Below are 16,197 nucleotides of genomic sequence, written 5' to 3' on the forward strand. Positions count from 1 at the left end.
CCCAGGCATTTGGGACATAAACCAGCAGATGGAAGATCTCTCTCTCCTCTATCCCCATCAATCTGTCATTCTGACTTTCAAATAAATAGACTTTAAAAAAAAAAAAAAAAGTGCTGCATCAGGTCAAATTCTGCAACAGAAAATTTTTGGTTTTTTTTGAGTGAACAACATGTTCCACTGCCACATGGTTCAACTTATGACCCACTGGTTCCTGATGTTACTCTGAATTTTCCTACATGTAGTATAACATACCAATTTTCTCTGCACCAATTTATAAACCAAGACATCAGATATGACTATGAGATATAAAAGTATACTTACGACTGGCAATAAGCAAGGCGCAAAATAAAATGAGAAATATGATCTCTTCTTCGTGGTTCATATTCATCTTCTAAATTTTCCTTAAAATAATAACCAAAAAAAAACCATTAGAACGTTAAGTAGTGTAAAGAAATACTAAGTCAGCATAGCATAACCTAAGGGTAAAATTTAAAAACACATTTTTTTTTTTAAGATTTATTTATTTGAAAGGCAGCTTTACAGTGAGAGGGAGAAACAGAGAGATCTTCCATCTGCTGGTTCACTCCCCCAAATCAAATGGCTACATCAGCTGGGGCTGGGCCAGACTGAAGCCAGGAGCTTCATCCGGGTCTCCCACATAGGTGCAGGGGCCCAAGGACTTGGGTCATTTTCCACTGCTTTCCCAGGGCATTAGCAGGGAACTGGTTTGGAAGTGGAGAAGCCAGGACTCGAACTGACGTCCATATGGGATGCCAGCACTGCAAAAATAAGGCACTAATGCCAGCCCTTCAAAAACACATTTCTTAATAATGCTTTCCAGGCTCATCAACATTTTACTTAAACTGACAGCTGAACCGACCTCAACCAAACCTTGTCCCATTTTCTTCCTATTAACTCCTCTCTCCTCAGTTTCTTTCTTCAGCCTATACTCAGTGGACTTTCCACTTCAAACACTTTTATGTCAAACCTCAAATTCCTTAATTTCAACCAACTAGTAAAATCTAGCTAGATTCTAGATTACTCTATAGCTATACCACACAATCCTCAATCATCATGCACTCTCAAAATGCTGGAAAAAAATGTATACAAAATTATGGAAACTTGGAATAAAAACTTCATGGTCTCTAATCTCAGTTGAACTCTTAACCAACATCAAGCAATCCTTTTCAAGTTCAAAACACTTAACAATTAACAAGCCTTGACCACAGTTACTAGGTAACACACAGTATTCCAAGTATTTTTAATGTATCAATCCTTTCAATCCCTTCAAAACACCATGTGATGTGAAACACCAGCATATCATTATTTTAATGATGAGCAAACTGGAGTGAGCATTTGGCCTAGAGGTTAAGCTACTGGTTGGGACACCATATCCCATAACAGAGTGACCAGATTCAAATCCTAGTTCTAATCTCAATTCCAGACTGCTAATATGCAGTCTAGGATAGAGTAGGTGATGGCTCCATGCAACTCATATGGAAGACTTGGATCAAGTTCCTGGCCCATCCAGCTCAGGTCTGGCATTGCAGACATTTGGAGAAAGAACTAGCAAATAAAAGCTCTCTTCTTCTGACTCTCAAAAAAAATTTTTGTCTTTAAATTTCACTAAAGATGAGGAAACTGAGGCATGAGGGGTTACTGAGTTATTAAAGGTCACCGAGCTTATAAACAGCAGAACTGGGATTTGACAATCATCTCTCCTTATTTCTTAGAAAAGTTGCCCCTATCACAGCACATCTTCCTCCTCTCTCTAAAGTTGATTTCATCTACTTTACAGAAAATCAGAGCCACCAGGCAGACTCCTTCAGTCCCAAGCTTCTGCATCCTCATGCTGTGTTATGTTTCCATCCATCTCCATGGACAAAGCATCTCTCCTTCCTCATACATGAAGCTAATCACCACACCTAAACTCTCCACCCCATGTGCTTTCATGTCTTCAGGAACCTGATTTATCAACTATTCAAGGTATCTTTAAGTTCTCCTACTCTTCTTTCTATTACTAGATCTTTCTGTTCAGCCTATAAACACATCGTTTCTCTTGTCACGTGTGTGTGTGTGTGTGTGTGTGTGTGTGTATCTCCTCTATATTTTGCCCTATTTCTTCCATCTTTTCAGTTAAACATCTTAAAATATTACATATTCCACATTCACATTTCTACTTTCCCTTCTCCAACCACTGTCATTGTTCTGGTTTTTGACCCTACATACAATGACATTCATAACCGCTAAGTCAAATGGACAACATAATACAATTCATCTCACACTATCTTAAGGTTTTGAAACTGTGTGGTTAAGAGTACCACCACAGAAACAAAATGTCCAGATGCCAATCTTGATTCCATCACTTACCATCATAAGAAATCGAGCAAGTTACTGAACTAATCAGTAACTAACACAGTACCCTCATCTGTAAAATAGGGACAATAACAATATCTACCTTAAAAGACTGTAATCTGGATTACATACATTAATATGTAACAGAACGAAGTCTGATATATAGTAAACATAAATGTCTGCTGTTGTGATTTCTATATTATCAGTATTAATATTCTGATCACGATTATTGAAGCCCAGCCTTCCAGGGCTTCTATGGGACCGCTATCCTAGTCCATCTCCTACTTCTCAGGGAGCTTCTTCTCAACTCCCTTCCCAGTCTCCTTTTAAGTCCACTGCACATTAAATATTGGTATTCCTCATACCTGTCTCCACTATCTTCGCTTCTCAAACATTTTCCTAGGGTACCCTCACCTAATCATAATGATTCCAACTTTTCCCTCATCTATACTCCCACTACCTATGTCTTCTAAGTCCAGACCTACATCCAGCAGATACTTTCACAGGCACCTCAAACACATGTCTAGAACTAAACTCAACAACTTTGTTCTACAACTAGCTTCCCCTCCTGTACATCACATCTCAAAATATCACCACCATACCCTACCTGTCCTAACTGGAAATCTGGGTGTCAATCATAGTCTCCCTTTTCCTCTGCAATCAGTCACTAAAATCCAGTGATCCTACTTTTTAACCCCTCTTCAGTTGGTCCCCTTTCATTTGGTTCACATTCCCACCACTTCCAAGCTCCTAACTGGTTTCCCTCCTATCAGACATGACCCTGTCAATATGCTGTTGACAGTCAAATTCCAAAATCAAAATCTGATCACATCTGTCAAGTCGTAGTTCCAGCACTACTTCCTCTGGTAAAGCCTTCCCAAGCCTCTCCAGTCAGCTGGGTAAATAATATGTTCATACTCAGGAAGATCCTGAAGTACACATCTAATAACAGTACCCACCATCCTGTATGGCACAATGTCTGCAGATCTCTAGAGGGTAGAAGCCATGACGCTGAGAAGTCTACCATACTATATCATCAGACTACATGTCAAATACCCTTAGTAGACGGTAGGTACCTTCAGGCAGTCCACACTACATTAGTCTTTATAAAAGTTCTACGCCTCGTACAAGACCTTTTTTACAGCTGACGCTCAATAATGTGAATACATATAACTGAAGGAAATTTTTTTCCTCGTTTACTTACTCTATAGGAGAACTTGACCTTTCGAATCTCAGCTTCCAGCTTACTCTGGTATTGCTCAGTTCCTTTCACATAGCTCACACCAAGATTTTCCACTGTCTTGAGCACTTACAAAAAGATGAAAAGAAAAAGTTAAAATGCAAGATAATTTTTTAAAATTAAATGCAGGACAAAATCTATGCATAGCAATTCTGCAATTATGTGTTTATAGAACATAACAAGTGACAAAGTCTTTTCTTGATAAGTACAATACACAAGCTACAATCATGCATCAAATAATGATAAACACTCTGAGAAATGCTTCATTAGACAATTTTGTTGTTATACAAAAATCATAGTGTACTTAAAGAAAAAAAAGATTTATTTGAAAGGCAGAGTGGCAGAGTTACAGAGAGAGAGGGAAAGACAGAGATCTTCCATCCACTGGTTCACTCCCCAAATGGCTACAATGGCCAAGGCTGGGCCAGGCCAAAGCCAGGAGCTTCATCAGGGCCTCCCACACAGATGCCCATTGCCCTCACAGGATGCCAGCGTCCCAGGCACCAGCTTTACCCACTATACCACAACACTGGCCCCCACAGTATACTTAATGTGAACCAAGACACCTATAACATAACGTGGTGATATAATCCTAATTGACCACCACTGCATATGCAGTCCACCACTGGTCAAAGCATTACTTAGTGCATGACTATATATACAAGTATGTTTGCAAGTGGATATCCTCTACCTGTGTTGCAGAACACATTCATGTCCCACCATATAATCTAACACCAAGGATTCTCAATCCAGGAAGAGGGAAGGACAGTGATCACCACTGCACTGAGCCCCTGTTGTTGAGGAATAGAAAAGTGAGCCAGCAGGGGCTGGCATCCCATATGGGAGCATCCCATATGGGAGCTGGTTCAAGTCCCAGTTGCTCCACTTCTGTTCCAGCTCCCTGCTAATAGCCTGGGGAAGCAATGAAAGATGGCCCAAGTGCTTGGGCCCCTGCACCCACATGGGTGACCTGGAAGAAACTCCTGACTTCCGATTGGCCCAGCTCTGGCCATTGCAGACATTTGGAGAGTGAACCAGCAGATGGAAGACCTCCCTCTCCCACTCCTTCCTCTCCTTCTTCTTCTCTCTTTCCCTCTCTCTAACTCTGCCTCTCAAATAAATAAATAAATCATTTTTAAAAAAAAGTGAGCCAGATGGAAAACAAATTAAGCATCTTTGTCTGCTTGCTTCATGTGGCACTGCCTATTGGGCAGTCTGCTTCATTTACTCAACAAAGATCCATCAGAAAAAACCTGCCCTTCCTTCCCTGATGAAGCAAAGGAGAGACTACAACATTGCTATTGATGAAGCAGAGGCATCCAGTCACCCAAACGAACTATCATGAATACAGGCTGCATGCTTGTCAAAGGTGCCTAAAACCCCTTAGCAATCTTTTCTCAGACTAATTCTTCTCAAGGCTTTAAGATTTATTTATTTATTTATTTATTTGAGAGGCAGAGTTAGAGAGAGAGGGAAAGAGAGAGAGAGGTCTTCTTTCCACTGGTTCACTCCCCAAATGGCCACAATGGCCAGAGCCAGGCCCATCCAGTCAAGAACCAGGAACTACTCTGGACTCCAGGTGGGTGCAAGGGCCCAAGCTCTTAGGCCAGCCTCCACTGCTTTCCCATCCAAAGCCAGGAACCAGGAGCCTCCTCTGGACTCCCAGGTGGGTGCAACGGCCCAAGCTCTTAGGCCAGCCTCCACTGCTTTCCCAGGATATCAGCAGGGAGCTGGATCAGAAGTGGAGCAGCCAGGACTCAAACTGGTGTCCACATGGGATGCCAGTTTCACAGGCAGAGGCTTAATCAATTACAAAACAGCGCCAGCCCTTCTTGAGGCATCTTTGAATTCAAGAATGAAAAACCTCCTAATAATCGCCTGAGCATAAATCCATGTCCCACAGGCACCTCCTTATTATGCTATCCAAACTAATTATCTCCCTGTCTTCCCCATCTCCATTAGCAGACTTTCCATCCACTAGTACATCCAAGCAGGAACCTCTACCCAGCAGCTGCCCCCTCACTCCTACACCTCCAATACCTCCTCAGTATTCCTTTAATCTCTGCCTTTCTATCATTGCTGTTATTACCTTAGATCAGATTCTTACCATTTCACTGCATGTCAATCCCAAGAACACCTTATCAATCACCACCTTAATCCTTATGAAGCATCTGAAACTGTTAGGCTTTTTAAAACCCTTTCTCCCTTGCCTTTACTCTTTCATTCAACAAACAGGTACTGAATGCTCCCTCTCTGCATTAAAAGTTCTTACCCTGTCCCTCTAAAAATGGCTAGCATTATCTCATGTCTCCTTCCAATTTTCCCACAAGAATATCTTGGAACATGAACTCTGAAAACATTGATAGTATTTTGGTTTCAATTCATGCCTTGCTCATACCTTTCTTCCATCAACACACAAAGGTTAAATAAGCCCTAGTACAGTGGCCATATCCACCTTATACTCCAATACTAATTAGTGGTTTCATTACAAAAAAAAAAAAAAAAGACCCTTAATTATCCATACTTCTCCTACTACCTTGAAATTGTCACTGCTCTCTAACACGACATTCTCTTTCCTGTCTCTAAGCTTTGGTAAAGGCCATTATCTCAACTTGGAAAAAATCTTTCCCTTCTCTGTTGGAAAAATTTCAGCTCACCAACAAGATCCAAATTCCACTCAGCTTCTTTGAGAAGCCTGACTAAATCAGACTAAGTCAATCACTCCCACTTCCATGCCTTAACAGCACTACTATTCACTTTTACTAGAGCAAAATACTGTATTATGACTATTATTTTGTATGTCTGCCTACTGTAATACATTCCCAGTGAGGAATTACATTATTCACCCCAAAATCTCTGCCATCTAGAACATAATAGCATTTAATAAATACGCACTATACAATAAATGAGTGACTGGCAAGCCCTTAATAACAAATCCTTCAGACATTTATTGAATGTGCTGCTGAATGAAAGAAATAAATTTTCATTCATCCCCAAGAAACATAAATGAGCATCTCAAGAACATATATTCTATTTAAGTATCACTTACATTTAACTCTATCGATAGCCAAGCTTTCAAACTCTATCAAAGATATGTTTTCAGAAGGTGGTTGCAAGTAAAACTGAAGGCTATGAGGGTAGCTCACATTCTTCTGGTCACCTGTCAACCTCAGCTTCTTCCTCCGATTTCCTCCAGAAAACTGCATCCTGTTCACTTTGGAAGTATGCACATAAAAAAGGTTAGAACTACCAAAAAATGGAATAGAACGGGAAACAACAAACAACTCTACAAACACAGAAAAATACTGAAACTGAAAGCATGCACACAATGTTAACAGCAGTTATCCCTGTGTGATGTCTTTATTTTCCGGATTGTCCACAACACAAGCTGAAATAACTTCGTAGCGGGGAGAGGGGTGCCAGGGAAGACGCAGCAGGTGTTCCGCCAGCTCACTACAGGTCTGCGACCTTTATAATCGTAAGCTAAGACAAGGTTTTATGGGGTCTGCGATCCTGAACTCTTTAGCAAAGTGCGGCTGAGACTGGATGAGACTTAATGAAACCTCACCCTGGGAAAAAGAACTATCTTAAAGATCCAGTCGGCAGCTATCTCCCCCAACTCCTGCCGGCTCCTGCGTCTCTAGCCCCCAACTACCAACCAATACCCAATCCGCCCACCCTGCCAGGTCAATCGTTCTGTCCCCAAGGCCCGCAAAACGATCTCCCTTTCTTACCGACTTGCAAGCACAGCTCTCCGTTCTAAATCCCTGAGAGTTCGTCTTACCCGCAAGAAGCCAAACTCTTAAAAGATCACAGGCTAACGCCGCTCGGTCCAGGTGGCGGGAGATTTTATTTGGAAGCGGAAGCGGAAGTGACACAGAAGACCCGCCCACCCCGCACGAGACGTGCGCACGCTCAGTGGGGAGCGCCTGAGGCCTCGGTGTTGCGTCCCTGGTCAAGGTTTTAACTCAAGTGTTGTGAGTGGATTTTTCCCACATTGCCAGCGGCTGCTCCTATATATGGAGTCAGTAGCTTCTGGCGGTTGAAAGATGCTAGCGGCTAAAACTTCCACACGCTAAAGATTGACTCCGGGTAGTTTCTTGGGGACGCTAACACAGCTCCCATCAATTGAGGACTAAGTGGCGCTCAGATCTGCAGGGCAGGGCCTCATCACTTTAAATCTGGGAGAGCAATGGAGAAAGAACGGGCACTGCGCTCCTCTTTGCACCTGGCTCGCTTTCAGTGGCCTTTTTTCGCCCCCTCGTTGAATCCTTCAGCGACCCTATAGGATACGTCATGTTCGTCCCATTTTGTGGATGGGAAAAGCGGCTGAAAGATCGTCGTCCATTTGCGCTTTTACGCACCGTATGTTTTGTTTTTGATACTGGACCACAACCCGCCTCGGGCCAGTCGCCTGATCCCATTTACGCCCAGCTCCAGCCCCCCATTCGTAGGCGCCGGCGAGCGAGGGTGCGCGCTCAGAAGGCGCTGCGGGGTCTCCAGGAACCGGAGGAGACCCGCGGGCAGGAAGCTCTGGCGGCCTCTCAAGAGTGGACGCGCCGCCGACTTTCCTGACGTTCTGCTGCGTGAGAACCTCGCGCGCTGGGCTCGCCTCCTGGCTGGCTGGCTGGCTGGCTGGCTGGCTGGCAGAATATTTTAGCGCGGGAAGTAAACTTCTCTTGCGGCCTCTAGGAGGCGTGTCTCACCCACAAAAGTTCAATAAAAGGAGTGCTTAGGAGAGGACTTTGAAAATGTTGAAGTTTCTAGAAATGCAAAGAATATTGAGACAATATCAAGCTTCTAACCACCCACGCAGCACGGGCTAAACTGTGGCTAGTACTGTGTGCCACGACCTGTTTATGTGTTTATGGAATTCTTGTTCTCATAACTCTATGAGGTAAGTTCCATTGTGAACCCTATTTTATAGATAGGAAAGCTAAAGAAACATGAAGTGACTTCAGGAGGTCATGTGGTAACAGCCAGGTTCAAGCCCAAGAAGAATGTCTCCAGGCACCACAGCGCAAACATTTCACTGTTCTAATTCCACTAACACATAACAGGCTCCCCTTATTTCTTTCCTCTCTCTATCACGCGTATCACCTGTCCCAGAGAAGACACCTGGAGCCCAGAGTGTAAGAACATTTACCTGAATATCTGATCTCTGGATAGGAAGTGAATTTAAATATTAAAAAATACAAATCTAAAGATTTGAATATAAAGATATAAAACTAGGTATCTAAAAAGTTCACAAAAAGTATTTTGCAGTTATCGAACTGAGGAAAAGTTTTATCACAGTCTTCAAAAAGATTAAGACCATCAGGATACAAAGAACTTACATCAATACATCAGGAAAAAATGCAACACAAAGAATGAAAAAAGAAAAATAGATAAGTTATAATGGTGCATAAAATGCTTTTATCACTGGCAGCAAAGAAATTTTCCCCTGAAAAATTGGCCAAGTTTTCACATTGAAAATAGCATCACCACCTGTGTTGCTCCTTTAAGCCCCCAAGGCTCCACACCAGTTCCCATGTGGTGTGATTCCATGACAGAAGTTCATAATCTTTTTTTTTTTAAGTTATTTATTTATTTACTTACTTAAGGCAGAGAGAGAGAGATAGAGAGATCTTAGAGAGAGAGATCTTCCATCCACTGATTCTGTCTCCAAATGGCAGTAACAGCCAGGGCTGAGCCAGATGGAAGCAAGAAGCCTGGAACTCCATCAGAGTCTCCCACAAGGGTGGCAGGGACCCAAATAGTTGGGCCATCCTCGTTTACTTTCCAGGCACATTAGCAGGGAATTGGATTGGAAGCAGAGCAGCTGGGACTCAAACTAGCTCACTGACGTGGAACGCTGTTGACGCAGGCGGAAGCTTAACACACTGCACTCCAATGCCAACTTCAAGATTCTAAATCTTTTGGGAATATGAACTACTGGACAATTCAATGAAAGTTTTTCTCAGAAAAATTCCACATACACAATGGCTTTGTTCACAGTTTCAAGAGTTTGTGATCACCACATATAGTTGGTTAAGTATAGCAGTACTACTAGATTTTAAGCTCTTTCTGGACAGGTCCTTTTCTTTGCCTTTATGACCCCTAAAATGTCTACCACAGTATCTCCCAAATTAAAAAAATGAAATAACTAATATCATTTTGTGATTGACTCAGAATACTGGAAAAATATCCATGTTTAAAATTACCAACATCTTTTTGTAAAAGATTTATTATTTTGACAGTCAGAATTACAGAAAGAAGGAGAAAAAGAGAGAAAATCTTCTATTCACTGATTCAGTCCCCAAATGGCTGCAATAGCTGGGGCTGGGTCAGGCCGAGGGCAGGAGCCAGAAATTTCATTTGGGTCTCCCACATGAATGGCAAGGGCCCAAACACCTGGGCCATCTTCCACTGCTTTTCCTAGGCCATTAGCAGGGAGCTGGTTTGGAAGTGGAGCAGCTGGGGCACAAACCACTGGTATTATATTATACACTTCAATAGTCATGATTGGTAAATCCCATGAGCTCTTTCATGTAATCGTTTCATCAACTGATCCATACACATCCCAAAAGCAGGAATGGCTATGTCGATGATTTTGTCACCCCAGTGCCTGGCATTCCATGAACCCTCAAAAGTATTTAGGAGGCTGAACTGATAAGTACTATGACAGATGTATGAAAAAAAGTCCTGGTTTGGCTTCACATTAAACAGATGGTTTGAATCAAATGTAATTCCAACCAAAAAACTTGAAGTCCTCATCTGAAAACTTCATACACATTCTTTCCAGAATGACTTGGCTCCCCGGTTTAGCCTGTACTAAAGCACAAAGTACCTTCTCTGGCAGAACTTCTGTGAATCATCACTGCTTAATTCAGTGCCTGCCCTTGGCATTACTCAGCTGCAGAAAGGCTGCCCCAAGAGGTATTCACCTTTAGATGACTCCATAGCTCCAGGACTCCTGTTCTGCACTGTGTCACTCTTAAAGAGTTCAGAATTTGGTTGCAATGCTTGGTAAATCAAAGTGAGTGTTCATTCTTTCACTGTGCAGGGTGTGTCGCCCTAAAAACCAAAGGCGTGGTATGTTGCCTTACCAAATAAGTATGCTGCTAACATTAAGTCCTGCCAGCTGTCTTTGCCACAGAAGGCAAAGGAACAGGAGGCATTTCCAGCAGGATAGCTCACCCATAAAAGCTAGTACAGAGCTGACCAACCTCTGGTCCATCCACCCTCTGCATTTCACTACCCAGTCGGGGAATTGGCTAGAAAGGAAATCTAAGGAGAGTGCTTCATTTTTCTCCCTCTCCTTTAGACCACTTTTATTAGTCTAGCATGAAAGAGCAAAAGAGCTAAGGAAAAAGTATTCTCTTAAAGATTAGTGCAGCAGGGAGGACTATGCTTCTAACAATGTAAGGGAATTTCAGAAAAGAAAGTTTGTGGAAATGGTGTTAAAAGATGTTTGCTTGCATAGCTTCTTGGCCTTTTGGCTAAGATCAAGTGTAAGATGTTTGCTTTGGGGCAAAAAAAAATTTGAAATCCATGGATTTCAAACTCCAGAAAGTTTATGAGAAAAAAATGTCTATTATTAAAAAAAAACTATGCATGTATTTCAAAAATTTTGGCACAATAAACTTATCTTTTAATTTTGCTGTTCCATGAACTTTTTTAAGTACCCACCTATATCAACATTGTTTGATTTGTTGCAGAAATATTACTTGAGCACCTACTTACTAAGTGCCAAACAATGTTTTCAGTGCTAGAGATACAAGAGTGATGAGAGTCCAAAAGTCTTGCCTTCATAAGCCTTATATTCTTGCAGAGAAAAGAATAATGTGTAAGATAAATATACCCATTACTGTGTTAGATAATATAATGCTAAGTAAAAAAATAAACCAGAGAAGGAAGATGTAAAGTTGTTGATGGATGCATTGAAATTTCAGAAAGGATGATCAGGCAGATTGGCTAAGAATGTGACCATCCAACAGGGAGCAGAAGAAAATTAAGGATTTTATTGTGTACATCTTTTTCAAGCAGATGGAAAGTTTATCATAATTCCCCAGCATTTAAGACATGATATTAGAACAGGAAGAAACAAATCAATGGAATAAAATAAAAAAATCCCACATGCACGAATAGATCTAGCACATGACAAACCAACTCTACAAACACCTCAATAGAGAAAAAATAGACAATTTAAATGGTGCTAGGACAACTGACTACAGATCAAGGAGAACATATGGTATTTGTCTTTTGGGGACTGGCTTATTTCACTTACTAAAATGGTTTACAGTGGCATCCATTTTGTTGCAAACAACAGGATTTAATTTTTTTTTACCACTGAGTAGTATTCCATAGTGTGTATATACAATAATTTCTTTATCCAGTCTTCAGTTGATGGACATGGCTTGATTCCATTTCTTAGCTGTTGTGAATTCCTGCACTTTTTGAAGACCCTTCATATTTTCCATTTCCCTCACCTAAAACCACACTAGTGCTCTCCCCTGCTCTCTGTTCCTGGTTCAAACTGACCTGATAAATGACTACCTGTGCCTCTGGATTCTGGTTAGATTCCAACAATGAGGGAGCCAAAAGGAAATGGGAAGAGAATAATAAAGTGAGATCAACATGTTCATTAGCATAGCTGCCTCTTTACAAGGCTGCCTGTGTCCCTTAACCTGTCATTACTCTTCTCAAGGCAGTCAACTCTTTTATTTTTTAAGATTTTATTTATTTATTTATTTGAGAAGTAGAGTTACAGACAGTGAGAGGGAGAGACAGAGAGAAAGGTCTTTCCATTGGTTCACTCCGCAGATGGCCACAACAGCTGGAGCTGTACCGATCCAAAGCCAGGAACCACTAGAACTGGTGCCCACATAGGATGCCCAAGAGCAGGTGGAGGATTAACCTACTGCACCACGGCACCAGCCCCAAGGCAGCCAACTCTTAAAGACTCTACAGCTCCCTTTCCTACCTTGCAGTTCTAAATAAATCTTCTTAAAAGAGTGAAGTAATATTTTGTTCAGGGATACATTCAGCAGGTAGAAAATGGTCAGATTCAAGAAAATAGCTAACTCCAGGAAAAGGAAGGAAAGAGGGACCCTTCTGTCCTCTTCTGTCCCCCCATTAGACCCAAGACATATCTAATATTGTAACCAATACTGAGATTTCAGAGCCTGGACTGCTGAAGTCTTGGTGTATAGGTTTCCTGAGGAGCAAACGTACTTGTGAAGTCCCCTGCCACTCCTGTCCATGATCCTGGGCAGGAGCTCAACCTGACAACACAGCTCCTCTTCCTTGTCTGTTTCCCTAGTCTCTGGCCCTCTCAAGTGCCAAAACCCAAAGGTCCTTTTCACCAAGCATCATTACCCTCACCTAAACTCTTAGCTTCACTGACCATCAAAATTCACCCCTTGCGGTAACGACCTGGTTGTGGGGGGAGGGGAGGAGGCCACCTGAACTTTATAGGCAGAGTCTGTCCTTCCCAGAAGCTTCTCAGCACCCCAGATATAGCTAGGAGATGGTGGTGTGAAGCAGTTGCATGTACTAGTATAGCCCTCTCATTTGAGGTACGGCAGTGTGGAGCTGAGGCACAGAATCCTAAGGCTAGGTCTGGCGTAGAAAGAAGAGACATGTGCTAGGAACCATATAAATTTTAATACACTATGATTGGTTGAAGTTTTTCCATATGTGTGTGGAGGAGAAGGAAGGTGGGGTGAAATGATTGCTATCCTGAACATAATATCCAGCAAAACTGTTCACTCCTGGTACTATTTATAGATGCAAGAGGCTAAAAAATGAGTATGAAAAAAATCTGACCCAGGTTTATCCATATGGAGATAATTTTTAATACAAGTATTCATGAGTACTGCTTATCATTTATGGATATTATCCTATTCATTTAATTACTCTAGGCAAATTATTCAAACTTGTTGGTGAAATTTGTTTTATTGAAATACTAACTATTCATGCCAACTCAGAGCAACCAAAGATTATAAGAAATATCTATTTTTACTAGCCCTTTAGATTCTGGTCTGGCTAAAAAGCTTATGAGAGCATTTCAGGCATGGAAAGCCAGGACACTGTGGCAAAAAAAAAAAAAAATAAAATAAAATAAATTCCTACATGAAGGATCTCTGTGAGTGAGACCCCAGTGGAAAGAAGTGGCCATGAAAGAAGGATGTACTTTTCTCTGAAGAGAGCGGAGAACTTCCACTTTGCTTTGCTTATGACCTTGTCTAAATACCGATGGAGATTGTGGACTCAAAAGGCTTCCATAGCCTTGGCAGCTCATGTCAAGCACCTCGGGTGATCACTGATGTCATACATAAGAGTGTTAATTGTTAAATTAACAACAGGAGTCACTGTGTACTTACTCCTCTTGCAGGACCTCTGTACTCAGTGAGTTGTACTATGAGAATTAACTGTAAAACTTCTTTTTAAACATTTGTGTGTTTGTGTGTGCATAAATAGTTGAAATCCTTACTTAGTATAGAGTTGGTCTTTTGTGTATAAAGCTAATTGAAAATGAATCTTGGCCGGCAACGCGGCTCAATAGGCTAATCCTCCACCTAGCGGCTCCGGCTAGTCCCAGTCGGGGCGCCGGATTCTGTCCTGGTTGCCCGTCTTCCAGGCCAGTTCTCTGCTGTGGCCCAGGAAGGCAGTGGAGGATGGCCCAAGTGCTTGGGCCCTGCACCCCATGGGAGACCAGGAAAAGCACCTGGCTCCTGCCTTCGGATCAGCGCGGTGCGCCAGCTGCAGCGCGCTGGCCCTGCGGCCATTGGAGGGTGAACCAACGGCAAAGGAAGACCTTTCTCTCTCTCTCTCTCTCACTATCCACTCTGTCTGTCCAAAAAAAAAAAAAATGAATCTTAATGGAGAATGGGACTAGAAATGGAAAAGGGAGAAGGAGGTGGGGTGGGAGTGGAGGTGGGAGGGCGGATAGAGTGGGAAGAATCACTATATTCCTAAAGTTGTATTTATGACATTTGTATTCATTAAATAAAAGGTTTCTTTGGGGAAAAAAAGAAATATTTTTAGTAACCTAATTTGGTGACTAACAATTCAGCCGAATGTCCTTTATTGTTCTTTCTCTGTATAAATTCAAGCTGCACTGGAATCTACTGTTAGACCCATCTACCTAGAACCATTGTATTTGTGTTTAAAGGAATTGAAGAAAGGGAGCCTAAGAATCTAACTAATCAAATAACTGCCTTCAGACACAATTTCTCTCTATGATGTATAGTTGTTGACTTTTTTTCCAGTGCATTGTTTATAGAGACTGCTAAATGGAAACTTCTAAAGGAAAGTGATTAGTTCCCATAAATCCAACTAGATCGTAGCAATATCAGTTCTTCTCTAGGCTCAAACTATTCTGAATATGTGAATCTTTAATTTCTTCTCTGGGTTCAAACTATTCTGAATATTTGCATCTTTAATGTTATTAGACCATGAGCTCCCTAAGATCAGGCAAGTCTATCTCATTCATTTTTGCAACCTTGCCTCAGCCCCAGCCCCTAACATGAAACAGTCACTTCATAGCCATCTGCTGAACTGAATTGAACTTTTTTGTATTTATCCAGAATTCCAGATGGCTCTCAGCTTTATGATGTAATCCTTCACAGAAGATGTGTTTTCACTCTAGATTTTGGCTTTCTCATTGAAATTCCTCATCAAAATATTTTCTCTTGCTTGGCTGATTTTTGGAAACTGAAGTAGGTGTAAATATGATTCTGTTATGATGCCAAGACTTTATTCCAACTTGACTAACTGATTGATAATCATGTCCAAAAGTTAGCATTCTCTGCTAGAAAATGATGTTAGCATTCAGAAAATGGAAATAAAAGAATAAAATAAATCTGTTTTTCTCCAACTAACCTAAACACTTCAGAATTGATGTTGAGGGCTATTCTGCATGCAGAGAGGAAAAAGACCTTCCTGATATGTGTGGAATCAGCTCATCTGTATTTTCCATTTTAAGGGGAAAAAAACCATAACCCATCATTTGGGGCACATTTGGTAAAAACTTCATCCTTCTAGAAAGAACATGATTTTTTTTCCTATGAAGTTAAATATTTTAAGGTCAGTACTCCCAAGAGCAGTGGACTATGCATTTGGTACTCTACCCTAAATGGCCTTCTCTCCTTCTGCTCTTTCTAGACATCTCTGTCCTTACTACACCCCTGGCAACAAGCCCCAAATCACATCCTCCAGCCTGTTTCATAGGAAAAGGCACCTTTTTTTCCTTTTGCTCAATACCACCTCTGCTTCACCCTACCCACACACAAACTCAGGCCACACAAGCAACTCTTAGAACCAAGGTCAGTCTTCCCCAGAGTCCATTTATGAAGAAATTAGGTGGTTTCAGGTTTTCTCCAGTAGAGTGATAGAAGCAGCTGTGTTTCTAAAAATTCTGATTAATGACCTTCAGTGTGGGAATTTTCTGTCTGCTATGTAAACATAATCCAATCTTTTTTATGGTGTACTAAGTCCAGATTTTTCCAATTAGATTTGTTTCCTAATAATAATGATATTGGCATTCGGAGAGCATATTGTAGTTTTAAAAGCAATTTCATTTATATGATCTAACCTAGGATTTCTCCAACAACTGA

At 41.5% G+C, this 16,197-nt stretch overlaps 1 protein-coding gene across 6 annotated transcripts in view; it reads right to left on the reverse strand.

The window, feature by feature from the left end:
* PRIM2 (DNA primase subunit 2) overlaps window positions 1-11,202 on the reverse strand; it is a 304,235-nt gene extending 293,033 nt beyond the window's left edge. For 5 of the 6 annotated variants that reach the window (XM_089333079.1, XM_051854614.3, XM_089333081.1 and 2 more), the window contains exons 1-4: window positions 7,330-11,202; window positions 6,645-6,809; window positions 3,560-3,663; window positions 322-401 (exon numbers count right to left, since the gene is read on the reverse strand). In XM_089333079.1, the coding sequence (XP_089189205.1) occupies window positions 322-401; window positions 3,560-3,663; window positions 6,645-6,801 (341 nt within the window). In that variant the 5' untranslated portion in view covers window positions 6,802-6,809; window positions 7,330-11,202. The remainder of the gene's footprint in view (window positions 1-321; window positions 402-3,559; window positions 3,664-6,644; window positions 6,810-7,329) is intronic. The other variant, XM_008263076.5, reaches the window with a different exon arrangement.
* Window positions 11,203-16,197: the final 4,995 nt, after the last annotated feature.

The sequence above is a fragment of the Oryctolagus cuniculus genome, chromosome 5, assembly GCF_051225735.1.
Source record: "Oryctolagus cuniculus isolate XC-2025 breed Fujian yellow rabbit chromosome 5, ASM5122573v1, whole genome shotgun sequence".
Classification (NCBI taxonomy): domain Eukaryota; kingdom Metazoa; phylum Chordata; class Mammalia; order Lagomorpha; family Leporidae; genus Oryctolagus; species Oryctolagus cuniculus.